The 12,754-nt window shown below is 39.4% G+C and overlaps 1 protein-coding gene across 1 annotated transcript in view; it reads right to left on the minus strand.

Moving 5' to 3' along the window:
* COL4A2 (collagen type IV alpha 2 chain) overlaps window positions 1-12,754 on the minus strand; it is a 135,421-nt gene that overhangs the window by 23,174 nt on the left and 99,493 nt on the right. Inside the window, exons 17-26 of the mRNA XM_082761364.1 lie at window positions 12,634-12,700; window positions 11,726-11,827; window positions 11,168-11,323; window positions 9,473-9,565; window positions 9,011-9,177; window positions 6,876-6,948; window positions 6,684-6,790; window positions 5,363-5,564; window positions 4,540-4,599; window positions 3,701-3,763 (exon numbers count right to left, since the gene is read on the minus strand). Coding sequence (XP_082617490.1) covers window positions 3,701-3,763; window positions 4,540-4,599; window positions 5,363-5,564; window positions 6,684-6,790; window positions 6,876-6,948; window positions 9,011-9,177; window positions 9,473-9,565; window positions 11,168-11,323; window positions 11,726-11,827; window positions 12,634-12,700 — 1,090 coding nt within the window. The remainder of the gene's footprint in view (window positions 1-3,700; window positions 3,764-4,539; window positions 4,600-5,362; window positions 5,565-6,683; window positions 6,791-6,875; window positions 6,949-9,010; window positions 9,178-9,472; window positions 9,566-11,167; window positions 11,324-11,725; window positions 11,828-12,633; window positions 12,701-12,754) is intronic.

Consider the following 12,754-nt stretch of genomic DNA (forward strand, 5'->3'; position numbering starts at 1 on the left):
AATATTTTGTAATTAAGCGTTTTAGCTTAAGGTTAAAAGAAAATGTCAAAGGAAGAATGCTCAACAGTAATGGGCACAGGTGAGATAATGTTGGAGGAACAATTTTTTCCCTTTCCTGCTAAACTGATCACAGGACAAAGCTGACTGGTTTAGATAACCAGAAAAAGAAATGTAAGGCTAAAGGTTAGATCTACTTATCCTAGAAACTGAATACAAATTAACTAGCCTACTTACTATTTTTGTAGTAGTGCGGGTTTATAGCTGTGCCCTGAAAAAGTGTTCCTCTGGCACTGAACTCATGTTCATATTGATTTATCTCCTGAGAGGTAAAATGAGACCTCACTTCCTCGTGGTGTAATACTTGACATCTGGGTAAGTACAAATATTACTGTTTCTTAACATCGCAAAATCTGGAACCATTTCATAGGATTCTTTTCTTTCTGTTACGTTTATAAAACTATTATTTGTGTTTTTTTTTTTTTATTTTTTATTTTTTCCCAAGCAATAATTTTATTACATGACTCTTGTCAATTAATTGTATTCCAAGATCCAGACATTTGGTGAAGTTCCTTCAAAATAATTCCTGGGGAATGCCTTCTTTCTCTCCCCTCCCTAGCTCCTTGAACTCTTTAAGTTCTCAGCTGAGGATTGAAGGTCAGGAACATGCTTTAACCTTTTAAGTGTTGTTGCTTAGCATCATCATGAATTACAACTCATTTATTTATTACACTGAAAGTAATAAATACTCAAACTATGACAAAACAAGGAAAATATCACTTGAATTTTGGTATTTCTTTTCACTTTAGTTTTCTGGATTTCTGATCTAACCATTGATTTTTGCATTTTTAGCTGGTTTGTGTGTATGTATGTGTGAAGCAGAGAAGGAAACCTTTCGAAAGCCAGAATTGAAAAGCACATAAACAGCCTACGCAGTGTGAAAAGTATTTTCCCAGTGCAGTACAGGACTATTGTTCTCTCTCTTATATGAACAATAACTTCTCAGAAAGCAATTTAAAAGAAAATCCTAGGCTTTCAGGTCTCAATGAAAAATTCTAACATGTCTCTTATCCAAATGGCATCTTCAACTTGTTTCCCATCTGTAATAACTGACTTTCATTTATTCTGCTCATTATTGTTCTAATTACAGAATCACAGAATTTCCTAGGTTGGAAGAGACCTCAAGGTCATCGAGTCCAACCTCCAACCTAACGCTAACAGCCCTCCACTAAACCATATCCCTAAGCTCTACATCTAAACGTCTTTTGAAGACTTCCAGGGATGGTGACTCCACCACTTCCCTGGGCAGCCTGTTCCAGTGCCTCACAACCCTTTCAGTGAAGAAGTTCTTCCTAACATCTAACCTAAAACTCCCCTGGCTCAACTTAAACCCATTCCCCCTCGTCCTGTCACCAGGCACGTGGGAGAACAGGCCAACCCCCACCTCGCTACAGCCTCCCTTGAGGTACCCATAGAGAGCGATAAGGTCGCCCCTGAGCCTCCTCTTCTCCAGGCTGAACAAGCCCAGCTCCCTCAGCCGCTCCTCGTAGGACTTGTTCTCCAGGCCCCTCACCAGCTTCGTCGCCCTTCTCTGCACCCGCTCAAGCACCTCGATGTCCTTCTTGTAGCGAGGGGCCCAAAACTGAACACAGTACTCGATTAAATTAAAAAGCCATGCTAGAGAAAGAAGGCAGCAGATGGAGAATGCATCCGCTGCTAACATGTATTTCAGTAATTCAATATATGATGCTATCTGGTGTTAACATTGTGCCAAACAGCAGTAAGAAAAGTTTTTATTTTAGAACAATGTTTAATTTGCAAGCATTTTATCTGTATGTTTGAAACAGAAAACTTAAGCATCTTATTCAACAGCAGTTATGTAGGTCCTGAGACTACTGAATACGAGGATGTAACTTAGGATAAACTGTGCGTGTTGCCAGGAATTTCAAAGAAACACAATAACATGAGGGTGTGAGACTATAGAGATGACTTTTTGCTTGATATACTGTCATCAACAACTAGGACACTGAGAGACTTGATTGTTTATAGCTGAGCTCCATCCTGGCTGAAAAGAAGGCAGGAAGTCTTGAGGACAAAACCACAACAACCTAAGCAGAGAATGAAAGTGCTGTAAAGGTGTTGGTGCTTTTGTCAATATGGAGAATGTGGGCAGGAATTATGCCCTAGGAAATCAGACCAACACAGCTACAGTGACAAGAAACTGAAAAGACGTAAAATGTGTCCTGTACCTCTGAGTTTTCCAATTCCAGACCTACCTCCAGCTGAAAGAAAGAGAATGCAGCAGAGTTCTGCATTCTGATCAGCAAGGGCCTTTTTCCAGTTTTTGGAGGGCAGGAAGGCAAAATAAATCTTAAAGTTCATAAAACATATACATTGATGAAGATAGATTTGTTAAAGAGCTAACCGAAGCTACAAAACATAAACCACACAAATCTGTGATTGCAGCATCACCTGCATGCAGCACTCTTAGAGCTAGCAGTCTGACTGCATTCACTGAAAGAAAAAAAAACTGCCAAGTTCATATGAAGGAAAGAAGAAACAAATAATCCTACTTAGAAAGAAGTTACAAAGATGGCAAGGAAAACAACATTCAGAAACATAGATCCTAATGCCAAACTAAAGGCATTAGGACTAAGGTAACACAAATCAGAGATAGTCATCATCTTTCAATAGAGATAAACCATTCCCTTTTAAGATCAATGAATTTGTTATAAATCAATCCATGCATGCCATAATAAACCTTGTGCTGGGAAAAAAAGAAGTTGACCTTAAATGTTATAGTCCAGATCTCTGATATTGCCTGAAGCACAGAGGGAACGGTTCAGAAATGGGTACATCAAGAATTTTACATTTCCCAAACTCTGAATAACCCAGCGATTTATTTATTTATTTATTGGTCAGCTGGTGATAGAATTATTTACTAAAAATACAGCTTTATTGCTTAGGCTGTAAGTGTATAAACTTACAGGAACTTATAGTTTGTGGTGCTGGTCAGAAATTCCCTCTTCAAGGTTAATGGTTATGATTGCTCCTCACAACTTCTCTGTGGTTCTCTCAGTTCCCATCTCACATAGTCCTTCAAACCCTGTCCCCATGCCCTCTTTGTTTTGGAAAGTGGTGGGGAACCTGCAGTGCTGTGAAGGCCCAGGATCACCAGATGGTCCTTCTGGGCTTGGTTGTAGACCAGCTCTGCAAGGAAGGCACGTGGTGCACCAGATAGGGCAACTGCATTGCATCAATCTGGCCCATTGCACCAAGCCACATTAAAGAGATTAGGCTCACCCTTGCAGAAGGGACTCTGTATATCTCACGAGGAACAGTAAGAAGCTGTCACAGTCCTTCATTGCAACTTGTGAGGTGCCCAGTCATCTTGGAGAGACCTCAATACACTCTCTACCAATATACTTGTATATTTTCTCTCTTGACTTACTTGCACATGCAGAACAGCTTTTTCTTTTTGTTTCATGTCTGACACTCATTAACACAGGCAGAATTAGTTTAGGAATGGTGCAGCCACCAGGGCTGTGTGCTGCTTAGAACCCTCTGCCTGCTTCAGGTCAGTACTTCCCTCCACTGCCATTTCTAAACTTTAACTTCTTAAACTTCTGACTTTAACAGGTTTGGCAAGATCTCCCTCATAACGTAGTGTATATGGGAAAAAAAGGTGAAGGCAAAGCATTACCTGTGGCTCCTGGCAGTCCTGGCTTGCCTTGGGACCCCTTTGGTGGCCTTACACAGCCCCCACCTGCAAAGAAAGACGGTTAGTCACACCATGCGTGCTCACATGCTGCCTCTCACCAGCTCTGTGCCTACAGTTCAGACAACATTGTTAAAGCAGGTGAATGAAATTAACAGGCAAAAGCCTAATTTTGTAAGTTTTATTCTTCATTAAAAAGAAAACAACAACAACAAAACATTGGTTATAGGTGGCATTTTCCGGGTGGCACTCAAGCTGAGCTCCATCCCAATAATCAGCCCAGCCTATTTTACAGAGGCTATGGTAACTGCTCTTGTCAGGCTGTCATGGGAAAGCTATTTCAGGACACCTGACTTACCAGAATAAGAGAGACACTTTGTTTGCCTGCTAGCAATTTGTACCCCTGAATAAACCAAGTCAATTTCTGGTACAACTGAAGGTTCTTTAAACATAAAATTGCACTAAAACTCATTACTCAAAGTTCTTCAGAAAAGTTTCTTAAATTCCCTTTGGTAATTCATTTCTGGGATTGTTGCCATATATTGCATAGTAATCATTATTTTATCTCAATAAACACTCAGGAAAAATGAAACAAGGAACTTCTGGATGGTGAAGGTAAAACTGCAAGAATTTTAGAATATTTTCAATTTGATTCAATTACTTTTGAGCTACATACTCTATATGCACGGTTATTTGTGACCTGAACTTCAAAAAGTTTTCAATTAAGAGTATCCAAACCAGTCATCAGAAAGAACTTATCCAGCTTTAAGAGTTCCATAAGACTAAATATGGAAATACATTCAAGCCATTTGTATGTTCAGTACCTGACCATATTGGTTCAGTTCCGTCTCCTCTAGAAAAGTCTTCAATGACCTGCCCACAGTCTACAAGCAAAGAATGGGAAAGGATAGTTATCATTTAAAAGTGGAAAATCCTAAAACACTCTCATTTCTAAACAAAATGTATATTATAACATCATATAAAGTGTTCTCTTATGTATTATGCATTGGAGAAGCTACTTAAAGCCTATTTGCTATAAAACACTGAAACTCTCTGTCCATATATTAGTTAGAACTAGGCTTGCAACCTAAATTTTCAAATTTTCAAATTAGGAGCCTATATATCCCAAGCAACATATAGGGTTGGCAGGTTCCTGCTGAGGCTTTCATATTCTGCTGAACAACCTGAAGCCAAACAAAAATACTCCAAGTCTGAGCTTTTGGGAACATGAGAGGCTCAGAAAGTTGTGAAGATACTACAAAGAGCTCTGAGGGAAAAATACGTGATTTTCTCTGCTCAAATAAAAGATGAGGTTGGATGGGGTAGACCAGACAAAACCCCCTGTGAGTAATCTAAAGGCAGTACATTGCTGCATTGCCTCCAGCTGTTCAAGACACAAAAGACTACTTGCTGACACAAATATATTCACTTATGCTGTTTCAATACTCTAATTGAAACCAATAAAACTACTGGGACTTCTGAAGTGTGTTTTTTTTTTTTTTTTAAGATTTCTGGACAACTAATATAAGCAATCCCTTTTCCTCCATATAATCCTCCACCAAATGCTAACTTTTCAACACTGGTGCCACACACAATTTAGTAGTGATCTTCCACGGATTTGATACGAGACAGAGTCATCTTTCTTACCTAGTTGGCCAGGCTCTCCTGGTGGACCGGGCAGACCTGGAGGTCCAGGGCTTCCGTCTGTTCCATGGTCACCTGGAGGACCACGGTACCCTTTTGGACCAACAAATCCTTCACCTGGAAGACCCGTTTCTCCTGGAAAGCCCTTTGGGCCTAATTCGCCTGGATAACCAGGATCGCCTGGGAAGCCCCTGATAGTATCACCCTGTGGGAAGTGAATAGAGGTGATCACTCCTAACTTTGCTGAGAAACAAACAAAAATCAAACATAAAGTTCTCTCATGAATAACATCTTACAGACAGCTATTCCTCCTGAATTGCATCCCAGCTCTTTATATCAACATTGCAAATAAAACATATTTGAAATTATCAGACATTAATTTAGACCCCACAACACCAAGGGCATAAGAGAAACTCTCTTAGAAGGAGCATTGCCCTAAAAATGATGGCCAATGAAGAGCATTTGGACAACATGTGTCACTGCTGTGGACAGCCTTACTGCCCTTTCTGAAATGCCCTGAGTAGATTTGGGGGAAACTACATGCATCACTAAAGATGAATTAGGTTTAGTTCTGATGTGGCATTTAGTTCGTACATCTTGAGAGGTGCTGACATAAAACTGTGCTCAAATGGGTTGGTTCTTCTTGTTCTGCTACTGTAGTGATGTCACTGCAATGCTGAATCTACATCTTTAAAACATCACTGGGAAATGTTTCCATTCACAGAAGTAATGAAAGTACCATTTTCACTGGCAGTATAACCCACCGTGGTCCGTATTGGATGAAATGGCTCTAGCTCATCCTCAGATATGAGGCAAGAGCATCCCAGTGGTCCAAAACATTTGTGAGATGAGTCACTCTTCTTTTGCCTACAGACGGATCTTAGAAGACCAACTGAGACTACGTGTCTAACTGCTTGATGGCTACAATTACTTAGATGAGGTGCTACCAAGTGCATATATGACAACATGACCTATGTTTTGAGGATGTAAAATTGTACTGATTATTGCTTTCAACTCCCTCAAATCAAATTGTCACACAGAATGGCTTACACAATGCTGGATAACAATAAACTGCTAATTATCACAAGTTAACCTCTAATACCAAATTGGCCTAAATGGGTTATATATTACTACATGTACTTATTTGCTTAAATAAAACAGAAATAAAAGTGAAAGGTAGCTCAAAAAAACCCTGAGGATAAGATCAATATTTGATATATCAATAACTAGCACAGCCAGTTTAGTTATGCATCTTTATGTGTGTGTGAAGGACAGCCTGGTAATCTGCTCAGAATGAAATGCATTAGTAATTAAGTGTACTTACCGGAAGGCCAGGCTGTCCCGGTAAACCATCTAATCCATCTCTGCCTGGAAAACCATCTCCCCCTCTGACACCAGGAAGCCCAGGGTCTCCTCGGATTCCTTTGGTGCCTAAAGTAGACCTTTCATTTTAAGACTGCTCTCTCATGAAAGGTATAAATAATGCAAAATAATGTGACATGAACTTTTACTCTACCTTTAGTAGTTATGTAAAAAGAGTCTCCCTTTTGTCCTTTTGGTCCTGGAAATCCTTCTTGACCTGACGATCCCTGATGTTACACACAATGAAAAAAACACACAAAAGAAACAGGAATTCTTAAAGAATAAGTATACATACTTGTATTCCCACTGTTCTACTTAAAAACTTGTTAAAAAAAAAACAAAACAAATCAAAACAAAACCAAAAAAACACCACCAACCCTCCTTAAATTTCACTGCTTTTCTGTTACTCTCCGTGTATGGTTTCCTCTCCAGTAATCCCACTCTAGTGCCTGAATCTTTATTAACATGTGCTAACTAGGACCGAGGTCTGTGTGGCATGGTGGGGTGCTTCTGCATGAGGATGTCATTGGAAGACCTGTGGGTTTTCATACATTCGAGTCCTGTAGATGACTGCAACTGGAGAACTGCATCAGTACTCCATCAGTCATTTTTCCCTATCTTCCTTTTACTGAATTTCAAGGCAGACACTGAATGAAGGGAATTCCTGGTGCATTTATTTTTTGTTTGAAATATTCCTTTGCCGTAAATTACTTAATATGATATCTTTTGCATCACTGTCTTTTACTGACATTCTCCAATCTTCTCTGAAAAAAAAAAAAGCATGGTGGAAAAAGCATTGGTGAAAAGCATGTGTGGAAACTGTATCTCAGCTGCAGGTCATCTCAAGAATACAGGTTCACACTTCTGTAAGTCTAGAAGGGGAGAGTAAATTTGAGCAAAAGGATCCTGCTTTACCTGTCTGTATTTTCTAGCTGTGGTGGACAGTGAAGCCCCATGTAGAGATGCTTCTTTTGAACATTGCTTTATATAGGCCAAAAGAAATATCAGGAACTTAATATGATGCTGAATTATGTCATTGACTATATAACTGCAGAAATTTTCAGCAATAACACTGCATTAATAGTATGATGTTCACTTTGCTATTTTTTGCTTTCAACGTTTAGATGTGCATAATGCAATTTGGCACATAACGTGTATTTGAAATGGTTTACAGCTGTTCCTAATTTCTCTTTCTCTACAGAAAAGAATGCCCATGGGTTGGGATAAAATTTTATTTTCATTAAATTGACAAAGATCTGATCTAAATGAAATGTATTTATTATCTGTACACAAAATTTACTGAACAAGCTCAAAGAATTATGAAGTCACTTCTGTCTAAGAATATGGACCAAAAATAGCTAAGGTAACTTGTTTTATGTTGAATTTGTTGCAAACCAAAAACAGAGATAAAGTGCTTTCCCGCTGGATGATATTTTGCTATAATATAACATGTCTGTGTATGTCTTAATTCTATAGAATTCTGTGTCTTAAACTCTGGAATTCTGGGATTTCTGGAACAGAAATCATTCATTACAAAGGCAAAAAATCTTGCAAATATGAAAAATTTAACCAAAGTTCCAACACTGAATGTTTCAAAAATACTTTTGCCTTTTTTTTTTTTTTTCACAATTCAAAGAAAATAAAAATTTTCATAAAAGTATTTTGAATTTTTGGAAAAAAAGTTTGTAACTTTTTTTTTTTTTTTTTTTTTACATCAACAATCAAGCCAATGTTTATTTTATTTTAATTCTAAAAAAAAAAAAAAACCACCAAAATCTAGATAGTTGCAAGTGAGTTTGGTTTATGTTCAGAAAGCCAAAAGCACTAACTGAAAGTACTACATTATTATTATTAGCAAAGCACTCTTTTCAGGGCTGTTGACAGTGTTGTTTAGGAAGACTGTGTGCATTTATAAACAGGAACCTTACATTTAATCAGTTTGACATATGCATCTTATTAGAAACAATTTGAAGGGACTACTGAAATTGTTACCCTTCTGGCCAGATCATAATTGGTACTACAGCTGCTTTAAAGTGTTTTGCTGAAACAGCTTTGTTTAAATGGAAAATATATTTTGGATTTTGTGGAAATCTTTTGCTCTTCTCAAGATACTCCATTTTCATCCTCATCCCAGCATCTTTTGGCTTTCAGTATTTTGTAGCAATCTGAAAACAATTGAGGTGGTACAGAAAAAAATACTTTTCATCGTTATTTTTTTCCTGTGGAGAATAGCTGTTTTTAATTTTTCAGTAGGCAAAAAAAACTGCATCAAAGAAACAAATATCTCACTTTTGCTCCAGGGTAGCCAGGAATACCATGTGGACCTTGATCACCAGGTTCTCCTTTTCTCCCTGGCTGGCCAGGGGTTCCTGGAAAACCAGGTGGGCCAGGGGGGCCAGTGGAGCCCCTTCTGAGTTCTTCACCCAGAAGGCATTTACTGCAATCCCCTTCTTCACCTAAGGACATGTATTGGAAAGAGAAGAAAGAACACTCTGTCACAACAAATACACTTTCAGCTGTACCCATTATATATATATATATACTTGAAAACACTTGAGCAGTTTATCAAATACTTGAGAAAAGTGCTTATTTTTTCTTATAAGACACTAACAACTTTACTTGTTGTGTTATCCTCAGATCATATGCATCACTCCCTGAGTCATAATTCAACTTAACTCAAACTGAATACGAAGGGAGTTTTACACAAAGAATAACAGTAGAGCATCTTTATAGTTATGTATTATAAACTACCTTTGGGTCCTTTTTGTCCTCTTGGCCCAGGGTAACCTTGTGTGCCAGGTCTACCTGGTGTCCCTTCCCGTCCTTTTAATCCAAAGAGAGAACCTACAAGTTTAATCGAATAAAAAGATAAGTTAATGTATTTTAGATTTACTTTTCCTGTTTCCTCCCTCTTCAAGCTGGACTGCATCTGCCTTTTTTTCTGTAACCCTTAATGTCATTGTCTAACCCAGCTTGTTATTTTTGTTGTCTTGTCTTTTTGCTTGTCTCTGCATTCCTCAGTCCTGCTTGCTTTCATCTGCTTGCAAAGAATCCGCCTTTGGTATTGCTCAGCATGGACAGTCCCACCTAGACCAGCTTTGTCAGGCTTTTTGTCCCTCTGGCCATGACTGCACTGCATGGCTGGAGCACTCCAGTGACCAGGAACTGGCTGGAGCACATGTATTTGCTTGGCTGGAGACCAGCATGAGGGGTTCAGGGAATGTATATGCTCCGACCTCATTTCAGCATGGTTACAGGACATGGCCTTGACACACACACAGCCCCAGGACCCAGGTCTTCTATCACAGACCTTGTAACTTCTTCCCAGCCCCCTACTCCTCATTGCTTCTTCTGTTATGGTGGATGATTCTTTCAATTCTTTGGTCTCTTACACCCCAAATTCCTTTGCTTTCATCTCTCAGCACAACATACTTTGCAGTACCACAGACCAATGGATTACTTCCTGCAATCCTTTTCTCCACTTCCACTCCTGCACTGCAGTGTGGTGCTTTTCACTCAATCTCAGTCAGAAGTGGCCTCTGGAGACCACCTGGTACCTTCTTCTCAAAGCAGGCCCAGCTTCAAAATCAGAGCAGGTTGCTCAGGGCCTTGTTCAGCTGAGTACCTCCAAAGCTGAAGCATCTATACAACCTCTCTGGGCAACCTGTTCCAGCAGTTGACCACCCTGAAGGTGGAAAAGGATTTCATAATATCTACGCAGAATTTCCCCTGTTGTAACTCATGACATTTGCTTATTGCCCTGTCACTTATATTCTTGGTGTGTCTGGTTCCATTTTCACTGTGACCTCCTAAGAGGTACAGGAAGATAGCAGTAAGATTTCCCCTTAGCTTTCTCTTCTCTAGGCTAAGGGAGAAATCCGGTTCTTTTAGCCGCTCCTTCTATCTCACAAGCTTTAGCTCCCTAAACATCTTGTTCATCCTTCATAAGACTCCCTTTACTATGTTAGTATCTTTCTTGTGCTGGGGAAGATGAAAAAACAAACTTTTCCAGAACTTCTCATTTTAACTTCTGTTTGCTAAACTTATTATTTACAGTGTTCTCCATTCCAGACCCTTTCCAATCTACCTCTTATCTCTTGCACACTTACTGGGACACTCTTCCCAGAATACTGGCACATATCTTTTGTTTGAAATTTCATCTGTGAAAATTATTTTTACCTGAGCAGAATGCAGGTTTAAGCATGTCCATATCCCTCCACCAGCCCCAAACAGACCTCCTTTTCAAATTTTGCCAGGAATGTCTAAAAATCATGCAAGCCTTTCTTTCATCAATGCCCCTACAACGCTTCTACCCTATGTGTCTCCCTACCACCCATTTTGTTTCATTCCCTCAACCTACTTTTTCACTTTGCTTTGCCAACAACTATCTTTAAGATAAGCAATGGTGTTCCCATGAGTTCTCCTCACCTCTCTTCTTGCACTTACCGGGAGTTCCAGCAGGACCAGGAGGACCACGCTGCCCTGGTTCACCGTGCCTACCTGGTGACCCAGGTGGGCCTGACTGATAAGCAGGAGATCCTAATTCACCTTTTTCACCTTTTGGTCCCATTTCTCCAGGTAAGCCTGGCTTATCCCCATCTCCTGAAAGAGAAGCAGAATTGTTCAGAACTCAGAAAAATTTCTTAACAATGCTGCACAAGGATCTGTAATGTAACAGAAAAGACAGTTCATGCAAACTGCATGTAGCACTCAAGGAAAAATGGAGACATTTAGTGCACAGCAAAAATGGCAACCACACTTTTCACTTGAGCAAATCAATAGCAGGTCCTGAAGCAAGGCTCTGTCATCATCTCTACTTCAGTTGTTTTGCCAGAGTCCCCCTGGGCTAAAGCATGAACACAAAACACACCTCACAGTTAGTTATCTACTACTCTGCACCACATATTTCACCAAGTGCACATGTGTTTTCTCCACCTCAATCCTGTACCAGTTAAAATTTGCTATAAAGTGTAGTTGTTGGAACAACTGTTATTGAGGTATTACCATCAGAGAATCCAGGAAGACCAGGCAGCCCACGATCTCCTTGCTCTCCCGGTTCTCCCTGTAGTCCAGAAGCACCTGGAAAGCCTGGTTCACCTCTTGTACCTGAAAAACACCCCCAGTTCCACAAAACACATTAGTGTGATGCTGTTTGTGACCATAAACGCTGACTTGTGGTACACTGCAGATGTCCCAGTTTACTGAAATTCTCAAAATATTAAAGTTTTGAGAATAAAAACAAACTTTTATTTTGTTTTGTTTTGAGAAAAAAAAAAAAGAAGAAACTTCCTTTCCCTGGAAGTTCTGGTCTTTGCGAACTTTTATCACTTGATGTGGTTCTAGTCTGGTCACCCTGAGCCAACACAGCTCGGCACAACAGGTAACAGTGGGCAAAACAAGCCTACTGAAAGGATCACTGAAGATATTTATGACCCAAAGGAAAAAGACAAGTCCTCTTCTATTCCTCAAAGATTCTATTTTTTTTTCTTAGCTTTTTTTTTTTTTTTTTTAAACATTAGATTAGATGAATGAGCTGTCAGTGCTGCATTTTATCCAGAGAGTCTGAAAAAGGATACAGGACACAGACTCTCCATTTCTTCCTTTCACTGGACAACAGTCACACTCTTTTATTGTTTTAATTAATTAATTAATTAATTGATTTTCTCTGTGGACTCAGGAATGCATGGATGCCTTTTGTATAGCAATCCAGCTTCAGCAGGAAAGACGAAAAAGCCACCTTGTCTGCAAAAAGGTGATTAGTGATCTCTCTTGGAAGGAAATTCTACCTTCTGGAATAGCTTAGCAAACCAAAGTTTCTGAAGGAGTTGAATTCTCAGTCTTTCATTCTTTTGATCTGTGTAGCAAGTGGTAAAACATGGCTAAGATAAGCAACCTAAGCAAAAGAGACCTACCTTTTCTTGGAATGGGGTACGGAACATAGACAGGTGGTCCAGGAGGACCCATCTCGCCCTGCTCTCCCTGTTAACAGAAGTTGAAGCATTGCATTTAAGCACGCTATTCTAAAGATTTTCT

Source organism: Aythya marila (assembly GCF_965140915.1).
Source record: "Aythya marila genome assembly, chromosome: 1".
NCBI classification, from domain to species: domain Eukaryota; kingdom Metazoa; phylum Chordata; class Aves; order Anseriformes; family Anatidae; genus Aythya; species Aythya marila.